The sequence below is a fragment of the Ailuropoda melanoleuca genome, chromosome 1, assembly GCF_002007445.2.
Source record: "Ailuropoda melanoleuca isolate Jingjing chromosome 1, ASM200744v2, whole genome shotgun sequence".
NCBI lineage: Eukaryota > Metazoa > Chordata > Mammalia > Carnivora > Ursidae > Ailuropoda > Ailuropoda melanoleuca.
Window position 1 is genome coordinate 87351559 of NC_048218.1, and position 18251 is coordinate 87369809.

Consider the following 18251-nt stretch of genomic DNA (forward strand, 5'->3'; position numbering starts at 1 on the left):
TTAATATATTAATTATTTAATAATTACCTTTTGATTATTGAGACATGTTAAGTTTCCCATATGATTTGTCTTTATCAATTGTCCTGGCAATATCATCAAATTTTTCTTTGCATATCTTTAGACTAGTTTCATGCATTCAAGTTTGGAGTTGCTATATATCTTTCTGATTTCTATACAGAATGTGTAGAACAATTATTCTTTACATCTTCTCTATCCCAATGTTTTTCCTAAACTCTTCCTCCCCACCTTCCCCCTGATATTCATAAAATTATTCCATCTTTCTTTTGCTTAGTATTTCTCCAATATATATTTTCCCAGCATTGCATTTACTTTTTGCCAGGCATCCCAGGGGCCTCTCTGGCTTGGGGACAATGTTTATGCAAATTTCTTGGCTTGCAGTTTCTGTACTACAATAGTAGTGGAATTTCTGAGCTAGAGTTTTTGATTTCTAAATACAGATTTTTATTTTTCCTCCAGAGCTCAGATAGAAGAATGCTTTCCTCCACCAGTGGGTGAGTTCCTTTCTAGTCTTCCCGCACTTATATAGGAATGCTAGTTAAAACTCCCTAATTCCTATAGGCACATAACTATGTCTTCTGTCTTCATGTACTGCAATATTCCCACTCTAATTTAACAGAATCCATAACTTCCCAATACCAGGCAACCACAGGGTAAACTGTTTTGCTAATTTCTCTGATTTTTTTGTTCCATCTTCATTTTTGCTTCTGGATATTCGACTATCTTTTTTAATAGCTGCTTTTTAAAATGCTTTTTCTTCTATTTCATAGAGTCCTCAACATTTGTATGGAAGCATTTCATATATTTTTTCCTGCCCTCTTTACATCTTGAAGTCTAAGATTCCGATCTAGAAGATACGCAGAGATCTGAATAAGTGAAGACAATCTTTTGCTCAGAGGTGGATGCTATGGAAGGAACTTCTTATGTCTCATTGTGCAAGGACCATGCAGACATAATGATATCTAATGGAGCAAAAATAACTTTTTCATCTATTTATTTGTACCCCCATACATGATATTGATCCTAATACATATTATTTTATAATATTTCATGCCCATATCTGAAAACAAATATGCAGAGTCTGTTTCCCTTCGTGAGAAGGCACCATGATCACACTTGCACTTTCAACATGAATGTCAGAAAAACTCTGGATAAAATCTCATGACACATCTATTGCTGTTGGCATTGCTAAGTTAAATAACCCATTGAATAAGGCAATATTACTCTTCACAGCAATAACAATTGCAATCCTGTAGTTTGGAATTTATTCTACAAGAATAATTGAATTCTTCCCAGTATAATCTATAATAGCAATTACAAAAAGTAGCATAAATATCCCAAATAGGGAAATGACATAGAAAATTGCAATAAAATGAGTGCCTGTTAAAATGGAAAAATAATACGTAGAAACATGGGTACCCTATATGTGAAAAAAACAGAATACCAAGAGACTAATAATGAATGAACTTAGGTAAAAATGTGTGTTTGCAGACAAAATATTAAAAAGGAGAGATAAATAAATGAAACAAAAACTGGGTTAGGAAGGCTTCCCAGGGTCTGCTTGGGTGAAATACTGTTGTAAAAAGGCTTGAACAAACCTGAACCCTTGGACATTTATTCTTCTTCTCCAGTTCCCAGGAGTGATGGGAACTAAAACCTAAGGAGACCATCTTCTTCTATTGCCCTACCTTCTAACACCAAATCCCTGAAAACTGAGGCTGCCTAGGGAACTGTCAGAAAATGAGAGAGGTTTAGACTAGTTCCATGGTATCTGGGGACACGATGACACCCTTTATGCAAAACCAGAAAGATATAAATTGGGGTCTGACTCCAGCTCTGCCCTCCTAGAAATCATAAGAGGGTAGCTAATACTTCCAGAGCAACATAAACTCCCAGACTGAATACCTAGATATCTAGTTGTGAGGTCCACAACCACACAAAAGAAACAGAATGAACATATATGCTATCCAAAGTAAATATATTGAAACATACAACACATGAATTTAAAAACAAGCATTATAATTAAACACAAGAACAGAAGGGGATCCATTAGCAAAAAGAAACAACCAGAAAACATTTGAAAAAGAAGAAATAATCAGTAGGGAAATATAATAATTGAAAGAAATATGACAGATAGGATGAGTAGATAGAAATGGTAAGTAATAGATAGATATAACTGACAATTGAATTTAAGAGCTATATCAGATGAGCAATTTTTCCAGCAACCACAGAAAAGGGTAAAGAGAGAAAATAGAAAAGTACAATTAAAATTCATGGTGGATAGAAATAGGATTTCTAGAAATGATACCAGAAGAAGTAAAATAAATGGAAGAGAGAAAAATATTTAAAGAAATACTTTTTCCAGAAAAAGGGAAAGCCATATCGATATATTTTATTTTTGTATTGTCTTGTTTTTGGTTTTGTTTTAATATTTTATTTGTTTATTTAACAGAGAGAGAGAGAGCGCACAAACAGGGAAAGCGCAGGTAGAGGGAGAAGCAGGCTCCCCGCTGAGCAAGGAGCCCAATGCAGGGCTCAGTCCCAGGACGCTGGGTTAATGACCTGAGCCAAAGGCAGACACTTAACTGACTGAGCAACCCAGGTGCCGCACATCTGTATATGAAAGACATAGAGAAAAATTCTGAAAGTACCCAGCATAAAAAGCAGATCACTTACAAAAAAACAAAACAAGCAAACAAAAAAAGAACAACAACCACCAAAAAAACCCCAGAATCAGATTGACAACAAGCTTGTCAAAAACAACATGATACCAAAATAGCAAGAGAAGTTGTGAATCTAGAATATTTGGTAATAAGAAAGTTAGGGCAATTAAGGTGTTCATCCCCAGAGTAATGGATATATCAAATGTAGAAAAGCTACTTTTTTCAATATTATAAAGCACCTAGAAGCAAACGTATGACAACATGGATAGATATTAACCACAGAGTGATAAATGAAAAATAATAACAGAATTAAAAATATATTGCTCAATAATATTTATAAAATTAAACATTTATATTCTCAAGAACAGTGTATGTTTTCTTCCTCTTCATCTTCATGTCCTTTCTATTTCAGAGTGAGTCAGTCCTAAAGCCATTAGGTGAGGTTAGCCAAGGTTAGCACCTCTAACAGTGGCAGTAGAATATGATGGCTCTGTGAGCAAGGGGTCATGTGAGGTAAGGAAGGTATCCAGATGTGTTGTGGTGGTCCATCACAGGGTGTCAGGGCCAAGGCATGATGAGGACAGTGCGTGTATGTGTGCACACGTGTACATGTGTGTATGTGTGAAAGTTTGAAAATGGGGAGGAAAGCAACTGGCAGGGGGAACAGTGCAATGAGAGAAGTCAATGTTGCCTACTGAGAAGGGCATTCCCATTTAAAAGCTGACCAACACATAGTATTGGGGGCTGAAAGCGGTAAGGAAGTTAACTGCATTGCTGATGGAGGACAGACAGAGCATTTGATATAGGGTGAATAGTCCATGTGGGGCTGAGCCTGGCTTGGTTGTCAGAGCTGTAATGGAATGAGAAAGGCATTCTCATGGAGGAGGAGTAATGACATCAGTTGGGTATAAGCAAGGGAAGTAATTACCCAGGTAATAGTCAAGATAATGAGAAACACATTTCTCACTATTAGTGAAGAGATTTACAAACATGGAAAGAGAAAAAAAATTAGGTACTGTTAGATCCTTTTGGTTTTCTAGATAGATACAAAAATAAATAAAAATATAATCTGTATGTACATATATATTTATACATATTTATATTAAAATATAATATTAAAATATATTTCCCTAGTTTTGTTTACTAAGAAGTATCGAAAGAAGTAATACTTCAATAGCAATGAGCACATCTTGAATCCACATCTTGTGTTCTAGACACCACTTTCTACTCAAAGGAACTAGGACTCTTTGGAGAAAGGCTGATAACAGGGTCAGGTCTGGTAAGTACAAAATGATTTGGTATATCAAATTTTTACTGTCTCAAAAACGAAGGAAATTTTCAAAGAATAATGAGAATATGTCATAGACAGAACCTAAGTTAAAGGTGATATTTTGGGCTCACATGGGACAATTTGAGTATTAAAAAAAAAAAAGCAGTACTGAATTATAACCCATTGAATAAATTAGGGATATAAATCCTAATTATATATTATAAATTGATACTATATGTATAAATAAACACCCATACAAATAGGAAAAAGAGAGCTCTTCTTTACAGTAGAGTGTCAACTAATAAAAGTAGAAGGTGTGATGAACTTGGAAGATCACCGTTGGCATCATCTTGGTAATGACTGGGGATAAAGCATAAATAAACATTTAAACTAGTTGGTGGACATAAGGGGGTGGGAGCAGGATCTTTGCATGATTTCAAAAGATTAGTAACTGTAAAAGAAAAAAAAAATTTAAATAGTAACCTCAAGGAGGAGTCCTCACAGATTTCTGAGTAATTTAATTGAATTATCAGAATTAGCATTACCAGTAACGGGACAAACCGATATCAGCAATGGGAAAAAAAACATTCTTACTCTGTAATATTGCTGCCAAAGATGCAGAGGCTGAAATTATTCATGGTAAAAATTAGCTAAACACAGACGGGGGAGCATTCTGCAGAGAGCTGGCATGTAAGGTTCAAAATTGGTAAAGCAATGAAAGTTAAGCAGAGACTAAGACTATTCCAGGCTGAAGGAAACAGGACACTTGATAACTCACAATACATGACCCTAGTTTAGATCCACTTGCTATTCAGGTCATTACTGAAACAACTGGCAAAATTTGAATGGGGCCTCTGGAGTGCCCGGTAGTAATGTACCAATGTTTCCTTCCTGATAGTGATGGTTGTGCCGTCTGTGTAGAGAAAACGTCACCATTTGTGGGAGAATTCAGTGGGAGAATTCAGATATGATGGTTCATCACGTCTGTAGCTTGCTCTCGGGTAGTTGAGAAAAAAAATTCTTTGTACTAGTCTTGAAACTTTTCTGTAAGTTTGCATTTATTTCAAAATTTAAAAAAAAATACATTTGAAATTAGAAAAACCTGGATAACATTTAGATGCTGTTTGTTATTTAAAAAGTCAATTCATGTGTAAGTGTGTATGTATTGCTACTTTAAGATAACATTTCCAGCTCACATTTGCCAAATGTTTTCTGTCTTTCATGCTTCAAAGTTTGATGGCAGCTTTAAATTTGATGTGTGAAGTTCAAAAGATTTCAAGATGACAAAAATGTGTTCCACTCAGAGAACATTTGTATTCAAATAGGGTGAGGAGTGTCAGAGCTGAAACATAAAAGTAGTTGCCTCTCTTTAGTCCTTAATTTCATCATGTGCAGAGAAAAATACTACAGAAATTATTTTCCAGCGATAATTCTGTCTTGCATTTTTTTGCTATTAGGAAGACTTAACTAGTTCTTGTCTCCTTCCTCATAGCTAACAAGGCTTCATCGCCTACCTGTGCTATGAGTAAGCGTGACCCAGTAGCTAGGAAAATCCCAACCTTATTAAGAGAGATTTGAGGACTAAAAGTTGCTGCTAACTCTGAGTCCTAATTCCAATAAATAGACTTTTGATGGTTTCTTAAACATAGCTCTTGCAAGGAATCCTAATTTTAATTGAGGATTTCTCTCATTCTGTGTACCTAACTCTCTTTTCAGCTACCTGACTCTAAAAAAGAACTTCTAGGATTGGGGCTATGATTTGTTTTCTTTATTTTTCAATTTCCCTGCACCCTAGGGACTGGAATCTACTCTAGAATCACACTTTTGATGATTGTGACTTTATAAACTGCCAGCATCTTTCCTAAATGCCAACTCCTTCCCTAAATATCTGAGTATAAACTGCTTCTGGGTTCTATGTCATCACAGCTCGGATAGCTTTCCGAGTGCTCCATTTTTCCATGTGGCATCTCCCTATTGCCAAATGTTTTTCTGAACCAGTATTATTGATTGACATCATGTGCTCTAGACCAAGTGTCTTATTCAAAATATTTATCAAAATATTTATCAACTGATAGCAGCATACATGCTGACCAATCAGCATGCACTGGCAATAAGTAATCAGAGTGCCCACACCACAGATACAAACTGATATCATCAGACCTGCCCTAGATACTATGTTTTTCTTGCCATATTGTAATTTTCTCAGGAGCTCCATTTCAGTCTTTCCTGCAGAGAACATCACTTTACACAAGAGTTCTACACAAACAAGGGGTGCCTGGGTGGCTCAGTTGGCTAAATGTCTGACTTTGGCTCAGGTCATGATCTCAGGGTCCTGGGATCGAGCCCTGTGTCTAGCTCCATGCTCAGCAGGGAGTCTGCTTCACCCTCTCCTTCTCTCTCTGTGCCACCCCCCCATGCCTGCTCTCTCAAATAAAAAAAAAAATCCTTTTTATTAAAAAAAAAAAGTTCTATACAAGAAGTTTACACGAGTTCTAGGATGAAGACCCAACTAGGTCCACTATGTCCCACCTCACCTGATATGATATGTCTTACCATATCCTGGATACTGATAGTAATGCCAGCTACCAAAAAAACATCTTTTAAAACTTTAATCCACTAATTACAATAATGACTTCCTAATAGAAGCCTTGAGAATTAATTTCAAGTTTATTGAAAATAAAAAGGACGGAGGAACTAGTTAAATGAAATCACAAGGAAGCATCTCACAAATCTAGAACACAGGACGTTCAGGATAACAGACTCGACCCCATAGATCTCAGCGTTAAGAGAAGATAAAAAAGGATCATGCTAGATTAGAAGGGATGCAATTTGTAGGCCAGGCTTGGATCTTGGTTTGGATAAACCCACTGTAAAAAAAACTGGGATGCCTGGAAAAACTTAATGTAGATTGTGTATTAAATAAGGTAAAGTCTACTATCATTAAAAAGTGGAGATATTTAATTAGATAAATGCATCTCAAAATAATATGTATAGTAATATCTCCTTTTGGTAAAAAACAAAACCACCAAAAAAACAAAACCTCTAAATGTATATACAAAAATCTAGAAGGATTTATATTAAGCATTGACAGTGATAATTACTGGGTGATTACTGGGTAAATATGTACTGGACTGACCCATTTCTCTTCAAAATCATATGTTGAAGCCCTAACCCCCAGTTTAGCTTATTTGGTGATAGGGCCTTTACGGAGTTATGATTAAATGAGGTCTTAAGGGTGGGAATTTAATCTGATAGGACTTGTGTCTTTATAAGAAAGAGAAAGAAACACCACAGCTTCGTAACTCTCTTTATATGTGCATAGAGAAAAGTCCACGTGAGGACACAGAGAAGGCAGCCGTCTGCAAGCCATCAAAAGACCTCTTAACAGAAACCACATTTTCTGGTACTATGAACTTGGTGCTCTCAGCCTCCAGAACTGTGAAAAAAATAAATGTCTGCTGTTGAAGCCACCAGGTCTGTGGTATCTTGTTATGCAAGCCCAACATGACTCATGCAGAATGTGCTGACTTGCTTCCTTCTTTTTCCTCATCTCTCTTTTCTAACTCTTAGCAAACATTAACTGCTTTTGTAATAATAGAAATTAAAGAGAAAAGTAAAATCTCCAAATCCGCGTCAGTACTGTAAAATTTTTGTTCTAAAAAAGTGAGACTAGCATGAAAATACTGAACGAAAACTCTTTGCTTGGTCCTTTTCTTAGTTTAGTAGCTATCCCTGAGTCTACACACACACACACACACACACACACACACACACATACACACCCATGTGTGTAAGATGTATTCTTATGAACTTGCATGCATTTTGGAAAAAAAAATTTAAAGTTTAATATTATTATTTTGAATTAGTAAAATTATGGAAATAGGAAGATATTTTTAAAAATATGAATCCCAGAAAAAATAACTTTCATCTTATTTGTATCCTTTAGAAGAATGAAAATTGATTAACAGATTTTCCCACATCTTTCTACCAAACCATTGTACAAATCACAAATTATCAAAATTCATCAGCAGACTAATCATCTGCAGCACCAACTGGACTGCACATTCCCCACATTTCCATCCAGATCTATTTTCACCCTTTACCCAGCTCTGTGCCCCAAGAAGCTGACCTCTGTAGAGAACATCTACCTGGCTCCTCTGTTCTTGGGTTCAGGTTCTGTTTAGCCAGTAGAAGATACCAACAAGTGATCAGCAGGTTGAGTAAGAGAAAGATGAGTGCACTTGTGTTCCATCGCCCTCCCTGGCTGGTCACTTGCTGGCAGTGACTGCAGTCCTTGACTGAAAGCCAAGGCTCCTGGCAGACTGCCCTCTCCTACCCCTTAAAGACTTGCCAGTTCCTGTAACTAATCTCCCTTCTTGCACATTTAGGTTTATAGACAGTAACAATTACGAGCCTTGGGGTGGTTCACCATCCCTTTTCTTTTTTTCTTTTCTTTTCTTTTCTTTTTTTCTTTTCTTTTCTTTTCTTTCTTTTTTCTTTTCTCTTTCCTGTCTTTTCTTTCTTCTTGTTTCTTTCTTTTCTTTTCTTTAAAGATTTATTTATTTTAGAGAGAGCGAAAAATGGGGGTTTGGCAGAGGGAGAGGGAGAGAGAGAATCTCAGGGAGACTCCCTAATGAGAGTGGAGCTCAACAAGGCTTGATCTCACAACCCTGAGATCATGACCTGAGCCAAATTCAAGAGTCGGCTGCTTAACTGACTGAACCATCCAGGTGCCCCTCACCATCACTTTTCCATTTCCATTTACCCATCCACACTTGTGCATAGGCCGTTGGCCAAACTCCCTGGAATTGCACATTTTTAGTGTGGGTGTCATTGATTTCCTGATGGCAACCTGATTTATATGTTGACCAACTTAGGTATATTTACTGAGTCATCTCTATGTATTGCCAGGAAATGAATAGATGGTGAGGAGGAGAAGAATTTCTTTTATAGTAATAGGGCAGGCTAGGATATTCAGACCAACTTTCCCACTGAAACTAATTTACAATGCTGAATAAAATACAAAATGAATCTTATTAACAGCATCTAAGAACTAGAAGGTAAGGAATTACTAGGTCAAAATTTAAGTTGTGATAGGAACCCAGATAAGTAACACAATAAAGCTGCTTTCAGTTTGAGGGAATTTACTGAATGTGGAGAATCTTTCAATCTTGATGGCCTTATGAGATGCAAAGTTTAGAAGAAAAAGTCCTGGGCTTGCCCAAGTTGGAGAGAAGGTAGATCCAAAAAGAGATTCATAAAGTACAATCCTAAATGACTGCATTCCCCACTCCATCCAGAAGATAGCAAAGAAAATTATCTGGCATGGACAAAGCAGGGAAAAAGATCTTTAAAAAGCTATAATTCTAGGGTAACTCTAAAAGAATACAAAAAGTATTTATAACTTCTAAAATAGGAAAGGAAAACATAATGACAAAATAACCTAAACCTAATGAGAGAAATAAAACAAAAGGAAAACATAATATGCAGTACAAGGAAGAAACCCAAATTCAGACAAAAACATATAAGCATAAATACATTAATAATCACATTAAATGTAATGAACTAGAGGTTTCAGCTTAAAGATAATGAGATTGTATTTAAAATACAAAGTAGTCGTAGGGCACCTGGCTGGCTTAGTTGGTAAAGCATGTGACTCTTGATCTCAGCAACGTTAAGTAAAATTTACTTTAAGAAACTACAAACTAGTTGCTATTAAGAAGAGATGTTAAAAGAGAAATATATAGAAAGTTGGATAGTAAAACAAAAAGATATAGCATAAAGACACGAACTTTAAAAAAAGCTACTGGAGCAAGCCAAATCAAATTTAAGACAAGCATTAAAAACTTAAGAAAAAAAAATATATAAAGAAGATCACTTCATCTGAGGTGTTTCAACTAACAAGGAAGATATGTTGTATTTGAACTTATAAACATCTAATAAATGACCTTAAAATATATGAATCAAAAACCAACAGAACTACAAGATAAAATAGATAAAGCTAAGCACTTAGAGGAGATTTTAACACTAATAATAAGATGTAGACTATTTGAATGACCTGATTATGGTACCTCGTTTAAGTGGGCATAGAACTCTGTACCTGACAACCACACAGTACACACTCCTTCCAAATACTCATAGAACACTAGGTAATAAAGGGAACCTCGAAGAACCACGTAGAAATAAAACAAAAATGACACATTCTAATGAAAATTGAAGGGGTGCTTGGGTAGCTCAATCAGTTGAGCATCTGCCCTTGGCTCAGGTCATGATATCAAGATCCTGGGATCAAGCCCTGCATCAGGCTCTCTGCTCAACAGGGAGTCTGTTTCTCCCTCTCCCCTGTTCTCTCTCTCTCTAATAAATAAATAAAATCTTAAAAAAAAAAAGAAAAGAAAATTGAAGTTGCTTATCCTCTAGCTCAGAAGAATAGCACACTCTTCCAAGTAGCATACAAGTGTCTAAAGCATGGCAGAGAGGGTCGGGAGATGCTACTTCCAACATGAGAAGCATTGCATTTGCATGGAGCTTTAGAGGACTGAGGCTTTTCAACTTAGAGACACAAGCTTGTAAACATGTTTGGATAATACTAAATAGAATGATAGGGAGAAATATTGGATACATGAAGGAAATAGCAGGATGTACAACCAGAAAGGCGCTGAGGAATCAGCTCATTTCAAAAAGGGGATCATCAAACTATAAAGATGAGGTGTGCTCTAAAGGAGTTTATCACATACATAAACTACAAAGTTTAGTTGAAGCTTCTGTAATTTGAAAGAAGTGACAGGTACTTGAGAAATGATGTGACGAGAAGATAGGAAAGTATAAAAATTGCTGAGAAATATTGGACATTGGAAAACACTTGTTAAAGTAATTCTGCCTAAGAGTGTACATCTCAGTTTGTCTTTATGTCTTTTAACAAACAAACCCAACTCTAGACTGAATCTAAGTTGAACCATTTCTGAAAATCAAAACTGTCAAGACAAAAAGCTGGAAACATGAGAAGTTCTGGGTGAATGACAGATCTGTGTCACCCTTGGTAAACCCAACCTGCACTCCCCAGGAAACAGAGAATTGACTGTACTTTCTGCAGACTTTGGACAATAGGTTTCCCACCTATGTTCATTCTGTTTAAGACCCTTGATGAGTAGTCCTTCAAAGTCATTTCTGAAGCTTTTTTTTCCTTTTGTCCGAGGACTTCAGACTGGCAGCTCATGAAGACTGAGCTTTAGTTCTACGAATTACTCTGTTATCAGCTTCAAGCTCAGACTCCTAGGTTCACTGTGCAACTGGCAGGACAGCCATAAAATCGGGGTGTCACCACCGCACACTTTAGTGACTCCTAACATTTGTCATGACACTGATTTCAAAAGTATTCTAGCTCACTGAATTTTTGGGGAAAAAAGTGGCCACTGTATCTATATGAATACTCTATAGAAGTTGTCCAGAGAAATTAAAATTTTCACATGTTCTTCTGAATATTTTCTTCCACATTCATGGCTGGTAGTTATTAAAGCCTACCCTGCCCTAAAACAAGTTTGCAATTCTCTTATATTTTCTTTCTAGGCCCTCTGAGGAACTCTCTTTTGCAGGGCCCAAAAAGGGCCATATTATATCATTTCCACACCATTCCACTATCCACTCGATGTATCTACTGAGACACTTTTTAATCTCAATAACATAATGTGGATTTTCTCACATGTAGCAACGTTAGGGCTACTCTGAACACATTCTTTATTTCATATGTAACAAAAAATAATGCTTAATTCAACTACACTAATAACACTTCTTGTTAATGAACATTCCCTGAAAAACTAAAATTTACTATTTGCCAAAAAATTGTAGTTTAACCTCAATTTTTGGACAATGTGTTCAAAACATCTTTTTAGATCTCTGCTCAAGAAACGATAATAATGAATAAAGTAGCTGTTAAAAGATTAGAAATATAAATCTTCAAGGTACATATGGATTATGTAAAAATTATAACTGACCTCACTATATTATTCTAATTAAAGTCATTCTCATCAAAGGATATATAAAATTGTGAACCATTTGAAGAGATGATCCAAATTTACTTCTGCAAAAACTTGTCATCACAGATGACATTTTCATGCAACATAGAAATAGCCATTTTTCTATTCATCAAAAGTGATTCATCAAACATATAAAGTGTTGCTTTTAACTTGATTCATTTAAATTTTTTGCCTTAAATTAAGTAATGGATTTTAAACTTCCTCCTCTCCTTTTTCCATTATATTCATGGTTTTTAACCACATACTCAGACTAAGAACCAAAAATTCAAATTCCCATGTTTTGCTTGATTCTCAAGGACAAAGACTGATAACATATTAGAACAACAGGTAAGGCCTATAAAAAGTAAGACAAGACCATGGTAAATAAAATACAGTCAATATGCAATTATCTTATCAACCCATGTGTATACATATATTGCAAGACCATTTTCCTGATTCTTTTTCTATTCTCAAACAATTCTTGTTCTCTCAAGACTTTCCATATAAATACCCTGCTCTCCACTTCATTTTGTTGAACATATTTCATGAATGCAGATATCAAATACATTTGTTTAGTTTAAGTTTTATGGTCTGTTTCAGTTAGGTAGCTTTTGTTGTAAAAAACTAAAAATCCAACATAGATTGACTGGGAAGAAAAGGGGGGGATGTTGACTCATATATATGGCCAGTTCAGTAGATTTGGCTTCAGACAAAGCTTTAGAGCTTAAATGATGTGGAAAAGATTTTCTTTCTATTTCCAGCCCCCATCATTATTCACGTGTACCTCCCTTGTGTTGGTCCATTTTCAGGAAGGCTCTACTCTCAAGGTCCCAAAAAAGTTAACAAAAGATCCAGGGCTACAGGCTTTTTTGCTCAGCTATGGTGTTAAAGTAAGTCATTGCTCAAATAAATTCCACAAATTGAGTCCTGGCCTTGTTTGGCCAAGATCATCCTTGAAGCAACCATCATAATATGGTTGATGTGATATGTCAATAGACTTGAGCTAACAAGGATCTATTTCTAGAGCTTGGGATGTGGCCAAACCTATTCATACTATATTGCCAGGAAGTGTTGGCAACAGTTCAACGAGGCGGAGGGGCAAATGGATGCTAAGGAGGCAGATATGATAGGTTAATTCCATTATACTCTTGTCTGGATCGTAGTGACTTTGGATTCAGTATATACAAAGGATTACATGGGTAAAATAAATAATAGTTGATTTGCAAACATATTTTTAATGTACTCCTGCTTAACTTCTCTGTGACTATTTTCCTATACCAAGGCTCAAGACTAAGGAAATTCAACAGTAAGATGTAATTATAATATGCTTTAAATTATTTTTTATTCTATAAACTATAAGCATTGCTCTTATTACCCCAAAATATAGCATTTCATTCTGTATCCTTTCCATGTCCCCTCCTGATATATATCATAATAAGCAAATAATGTACTTATGTGTTTAGGAGAAAACTTAAAAAAGTAATTAATTATCTTGGCTGTATCATAAGTATTATTATCCAAAACATCGGGGGTAGAGGCTCGTAACCCTACATTTAAGACTAGTTTAAATTTAGCAACTCACTCAGACTGATCCATCACTATTTGGGAAATCTAAATGTAATACCCTGTTTTTAAAAAGATGATGAAAGGAGTACCCATTATAACATGAAATATCTTCTCAATTTATATACATCTCCGGATTTTTCTGAAAACAATAATAGCTACTGTATCCATAAGGAAAACTCGATACGGCATAATTCCTTAGAAAGCAGGCCTTCTTGTTGCTTTTTTAACAATGGGGCTATAAACAGATTTCAGTGTATATCTCAATTCGTCTTCTAGCTTTATACGTGTTGTAACCTACTGTAAAGGTACAGCTATGGAGTGCCATTTTGCTTAGCTATGTCATTATTATACAGATATTTAACATATTGTGGAAGAAAAAGGATATAGTTCTTTGATAAGAAAGACAATTGCTAAAATAACATTTTAAAGGATACAAGAGTACTGAGACACACATCATAACTTGATTCTCAGCTCAACCTGAGGTACGAGAAGGTTAGATAGCCTTCTGTAGATCCAAAAATATCGGCTCCCAGCAAAGTGGGGATACATGAGCAATCATGGAGCCAGCATGGGGACCATCAGCTCACTAAGGGCAGGACAGTGGATGGACCACAGTAGGGGCTCTGAATATTTATTGAACTAATCAATCGATCAATTAAATCTGGTCTTTTAGAAGTCCAAGGCTTTCCTTACAACTAACATATTATTATAGTTTTCTTTACATATTTTAACAAATTAAGCCCACAATCAATTTGTAGGGCTCAGAATAAAAGACAATAAAAAATGAAACAAAACAAAAAGCTCTTCAAAGGCCTCTTCCTTTCTGCTTTGAGGACCTAAGCTTATCAGTGTTTTCTATATTTCTTACTTGCTTAGTCAATAATCAGTTTAGGAGGCACTCAATTGATAGGGCTTTGAAAAGTGTATGTTTGTCTCAAACAGAGGGCAATCCTGTATGTATTCAGGTTTGGGTTTTGGGGGTTTTTTTTAGGTGTCTTCAAAACATTTTTTTTTTTTTTTAATGATTTTGTTGTCAAGAGAAAAGCAGATGAGATAAAACATGAGTCGTTGAGCCTCCAGGTCTGGACACAGAAACAGTCTTCGCACTGAGTTTTACAATGACTAGATACAAATTTAACAATATGTAAAGAGAGGCTCTTCTTTAGAACTCTAATGCTGAGGCTGGAGGCAGAAATAAGATGCAGCCCACGGCTCGCACCCCACCACAGGTAGCTTAACTTCTTCAGTTTTATCCGGTGTGTTCCAACAAGGCCTGACAAACTGCACTGCGGTGCAAGAGGCATCTCTCAGGCGATGATGCGTAAAGACATAGGGATTTTTTAGTCAATCGCAGGAATTAGGCTTTAATGCTTTCTACTAAAAGACTTCATACCCCAGATAGCTGACTGCTATCCACTGAATCTTGGCAGCCAACAAGACTGCTGAAGCTGAAACGAGGAAGCTATGTTAAGCAGATTTTCGTGAATGTACAAAATGCTTTATTTGTAAAGCTGCTTTTCTTTGTTACAGTTTAAAATGCTTTCTGCTTCTCCTTTTTTTTTTTTTGATCTCTCAGTTTGATCAACTCTCAGTCTTCATCAAAATTACTTTCCAAAAATGTCCCTTAAAGAAACACAGAAGAGAAATAAATGCTCACCTCATCAAAAAATAAACTTTTTTTTTTAAGGAATAATTCTAAACATGTCAATTTAAGAGATTAAAAAATGATCATGGTGCTTACAAAACTACAAAATACACAGAAAGACATGAAATACTTTACCGTTATTTGGAAGTTCTAGCAGAATACAGACACCATTTCTGGTTCTGCTGTTTGGTGAAGAGATAAGTTTCTCAACAAGAGATGCCGAGATGGGCTGCACTAGCAGAGACGTGAGGTTTGATCGGTTTTGCCTAAAGCTTCCATCTGGATTGAAAAGAGAAGGGAACAGAATCCTTAGCAAACAGAAATTAAAACACTTGAAGTTTTTTGTAATAAGTATTTAAAATATGAACCATATGCTTATCTTGGTTCATTTGCTTATTCCTTAGTTGTACTCATTAAAGATGATTTGAGGTACTTCAGTGCAAATATTATTATGTATCCTATTAATGATGGCAGATTATACACATGCATCTACCTCCATTCTCCCATAGAACTCCACTGAAATGACAACAAAGGAATAAAAAAGTATAAATCCACAGGGCTGACCAAAGAGAAGGGACAGTAGCAATAAGATTCTAAAAGCTAGAAAACAGTATCAAATGATGCAACAGACCCAAGACCAAAATCTAAGCCAGCAGAGGGTAAGCTGAGAAGCAATGCAGTTTGTACCACAGAACCCAGAAAGGCTTAAGAATTGACCACAGCACCTACCTATTAAAATATGGGTAAAGGAGGGCACCTGGGTGGCTCAGTCAGTTAAGCATCTGCCATTGGGTCAGGTCATCATCCCGGGGTCCTGGGATCAAATCCACATAGGACTCCCTGCTCATCAGGGAGTCTGCTTCTCCCCCTACCTTCCCCTCTGCTCGTGATCTCTCTGTCTCTCTCTCAAATAAATAAATAAAACCTTTAAAAAGCGTATGGGTAAAGCAGGGGGAAACAGGAGAATTTGCTGAAATTCTGATTGTGAAGGTATATCTCCTCCTGAAGTCCTCATTCATGCCATCAATCAGAGGAGTGCCTATTCCTCCCCTACTCTCTCAGAAAAGTGAAAGTGGGATGCTGAACAGTGAGGGAGACACCAGACACAGTGAAGGAGGGTGTCTCATATTTAAAAGGGGATGGTCTTTTTTTTTTTTAAGGTTTTATTTATTTATTCGACAGAGATAGAGACAGCCAGTGAGAGAGGGAACACAAGCAGGGGGAGTGGGAGAGGAAGAAGCAGGCTCATAGCAGAGGAGCCCGACATGGGGCTCGATCCCAGAATACCGGGATCACACCCTGAGCCGAAGGCAGATGCTTAACGACTGAGCCACCCAGGCGCCCCTAAAAGGGGATAGTCTTATCATTGCAGAGACTCCTCATGTGTTTGACTGTCTTGGTGCCCAGAATCCTTCCTTCCAGGTAGGGCAAGTTCACTTGCAGTAAAGATGACCAGGTCAATGGAGACTATATAAAAATACTGAAAATCTGGAAGTCCACCAATAAAACCCCTCACCAGAGATGATGTTAAAGTCCATCAGTCAATCAACCCCATCCTTATACATAATTTCAAAGCAACTCACCTTTGCCACTCTTAAGGAGGTGTCCTCAGCCAAGGACAAGCCTAGAATGGCACAGATGCATTAGAGCTTATGAGGAGAACAGTAAGGGGTCAGGAGGCTCAGCAAGGGACTTCTCCAGGAAGACAAGGAAAATGGAAAAACCAGAGGTGTTCTTATGTATTGAGAGAACGTTTACAGTAGAGATCAGAGAATTAGCATGTGACGAGCTTCTAGACACAGAAAAATAAGAAATCTAACTGTTAGACAACCTTTAGCTTCAGAGAGAGCAAAAAGTTGTTCAAGAAAGAAATGTAATCATCATACAATGTGAAAAATATTTAACAGTCATAATAATATAAATAATGACTAACACACAAAATTATACTCGGGAAAAAAGAGAAAAGGGCAAAAGTCAGGGGTGACAGCCCATGGAGACTTGTGAAAGCACACTAAATCTTTATCTTCTGTAGTGGTAATGAATAAAACTGAAAAACTGAATTCAACTCATAAACATGTTTTTGAGAGAAAAAGATGTAAATATAAAATGTAGAGAACAACTAAAAATACTTAAAGAAATTGAGTGTTTGCCTTTGGGTGAAAAAGGAGAGAGAAAACATAGGGAGGGAGGGGAGAAGATGAGATTTTTGTAAACTAACTCTGTAGAATTATTTGAATATATTCATCTATAACTTTGAGAAAAACAAAAATAAAAATAAGGAGAGAAAACTATGTAACACAGGTAAAAGAAAAATCCACCAGTACTCAGAGTAAAGAGGACGGAGAGAATAAACTCAACTGTGCTTAAGAACTAAAAAATATGTATTCAGTTGATATACTGACTCAGAGGAAATACACAACGGAATGACTCTCTCAAGCAGCCAAAATGTCTGTGAACACCAGCTTTATTTTTCAGAACTTTTATTAGGGAAAATGATTGCCAAAGGTTTTCTCAGAATTTAATTTGATAGGACTGCAGGGGGTGCAGAGCTCAACCATACTGGTATCTAGGCTCCAGGAGGCAGATTATAAATGAGAAAATATGTTACAGAAGCGTTTCCTTAATTTATCATCTGGAAAACCACAAGGCTAAAAAAAAAATGATATTTAGCTTAGGCCTATGGCAGCCATAGCAGTCATAGCTTTGAAGAAAAAATAATAAAGATTTAAGCTCAGGATCAGTTTTGTTATGTAAGCACTGTGCTGGTTGCATAATCCAGTTACCCCTTTTATATGGATCTATGACAATGCATTTTGACCACAGTGTAGTTCATTGCTTCCTAGCCATTTTCATGTCATGGGACCGAGAGTGGCCGTATAATTTGCAGGGCCCAGAGCAAAATGACAATGTGGGATTTCCTGTTCAAAAAGCATGAAGAAATTCAAGACGGTAAGAGCAGAGCATTAAATCAAGCGTGGGCCCTTCTGAGTGGGGGCCTGTGCGACTGTGCAGGCTGCACACCCATGAGCCAAGCCCTGCAGGCCCTGCAGGCTCACACAGCACAAGACGCCATTCAG

General features: G+C 36.6%; 1 protein-coding gene across 3 annotated transcripts in view; it reads right to left on the reverse strand.

Moving 5' to 3' along the window:
- Positions 1-18251, reverse strand: part of NAALADL2 (N-acetylated alpha-linked acidic dipeptidase like 2) — a 1303052-nt gene that overhangs the window by 310091 nt on the left and 974710 nt on the right. For all 3 annotated transcript variants that reach the window (XM_034662698.1, XM_034662699.1, XM_034662703.1), the window contains one exon: positions 15310-15453. In XM_034662698.1, the coding sequence (XP_034518589.1) occupies positions 15310-15453 (144 nt within the window). The remainder of the gene's footprint in view (positions 1-15309; positions 15454-18251) is intronic.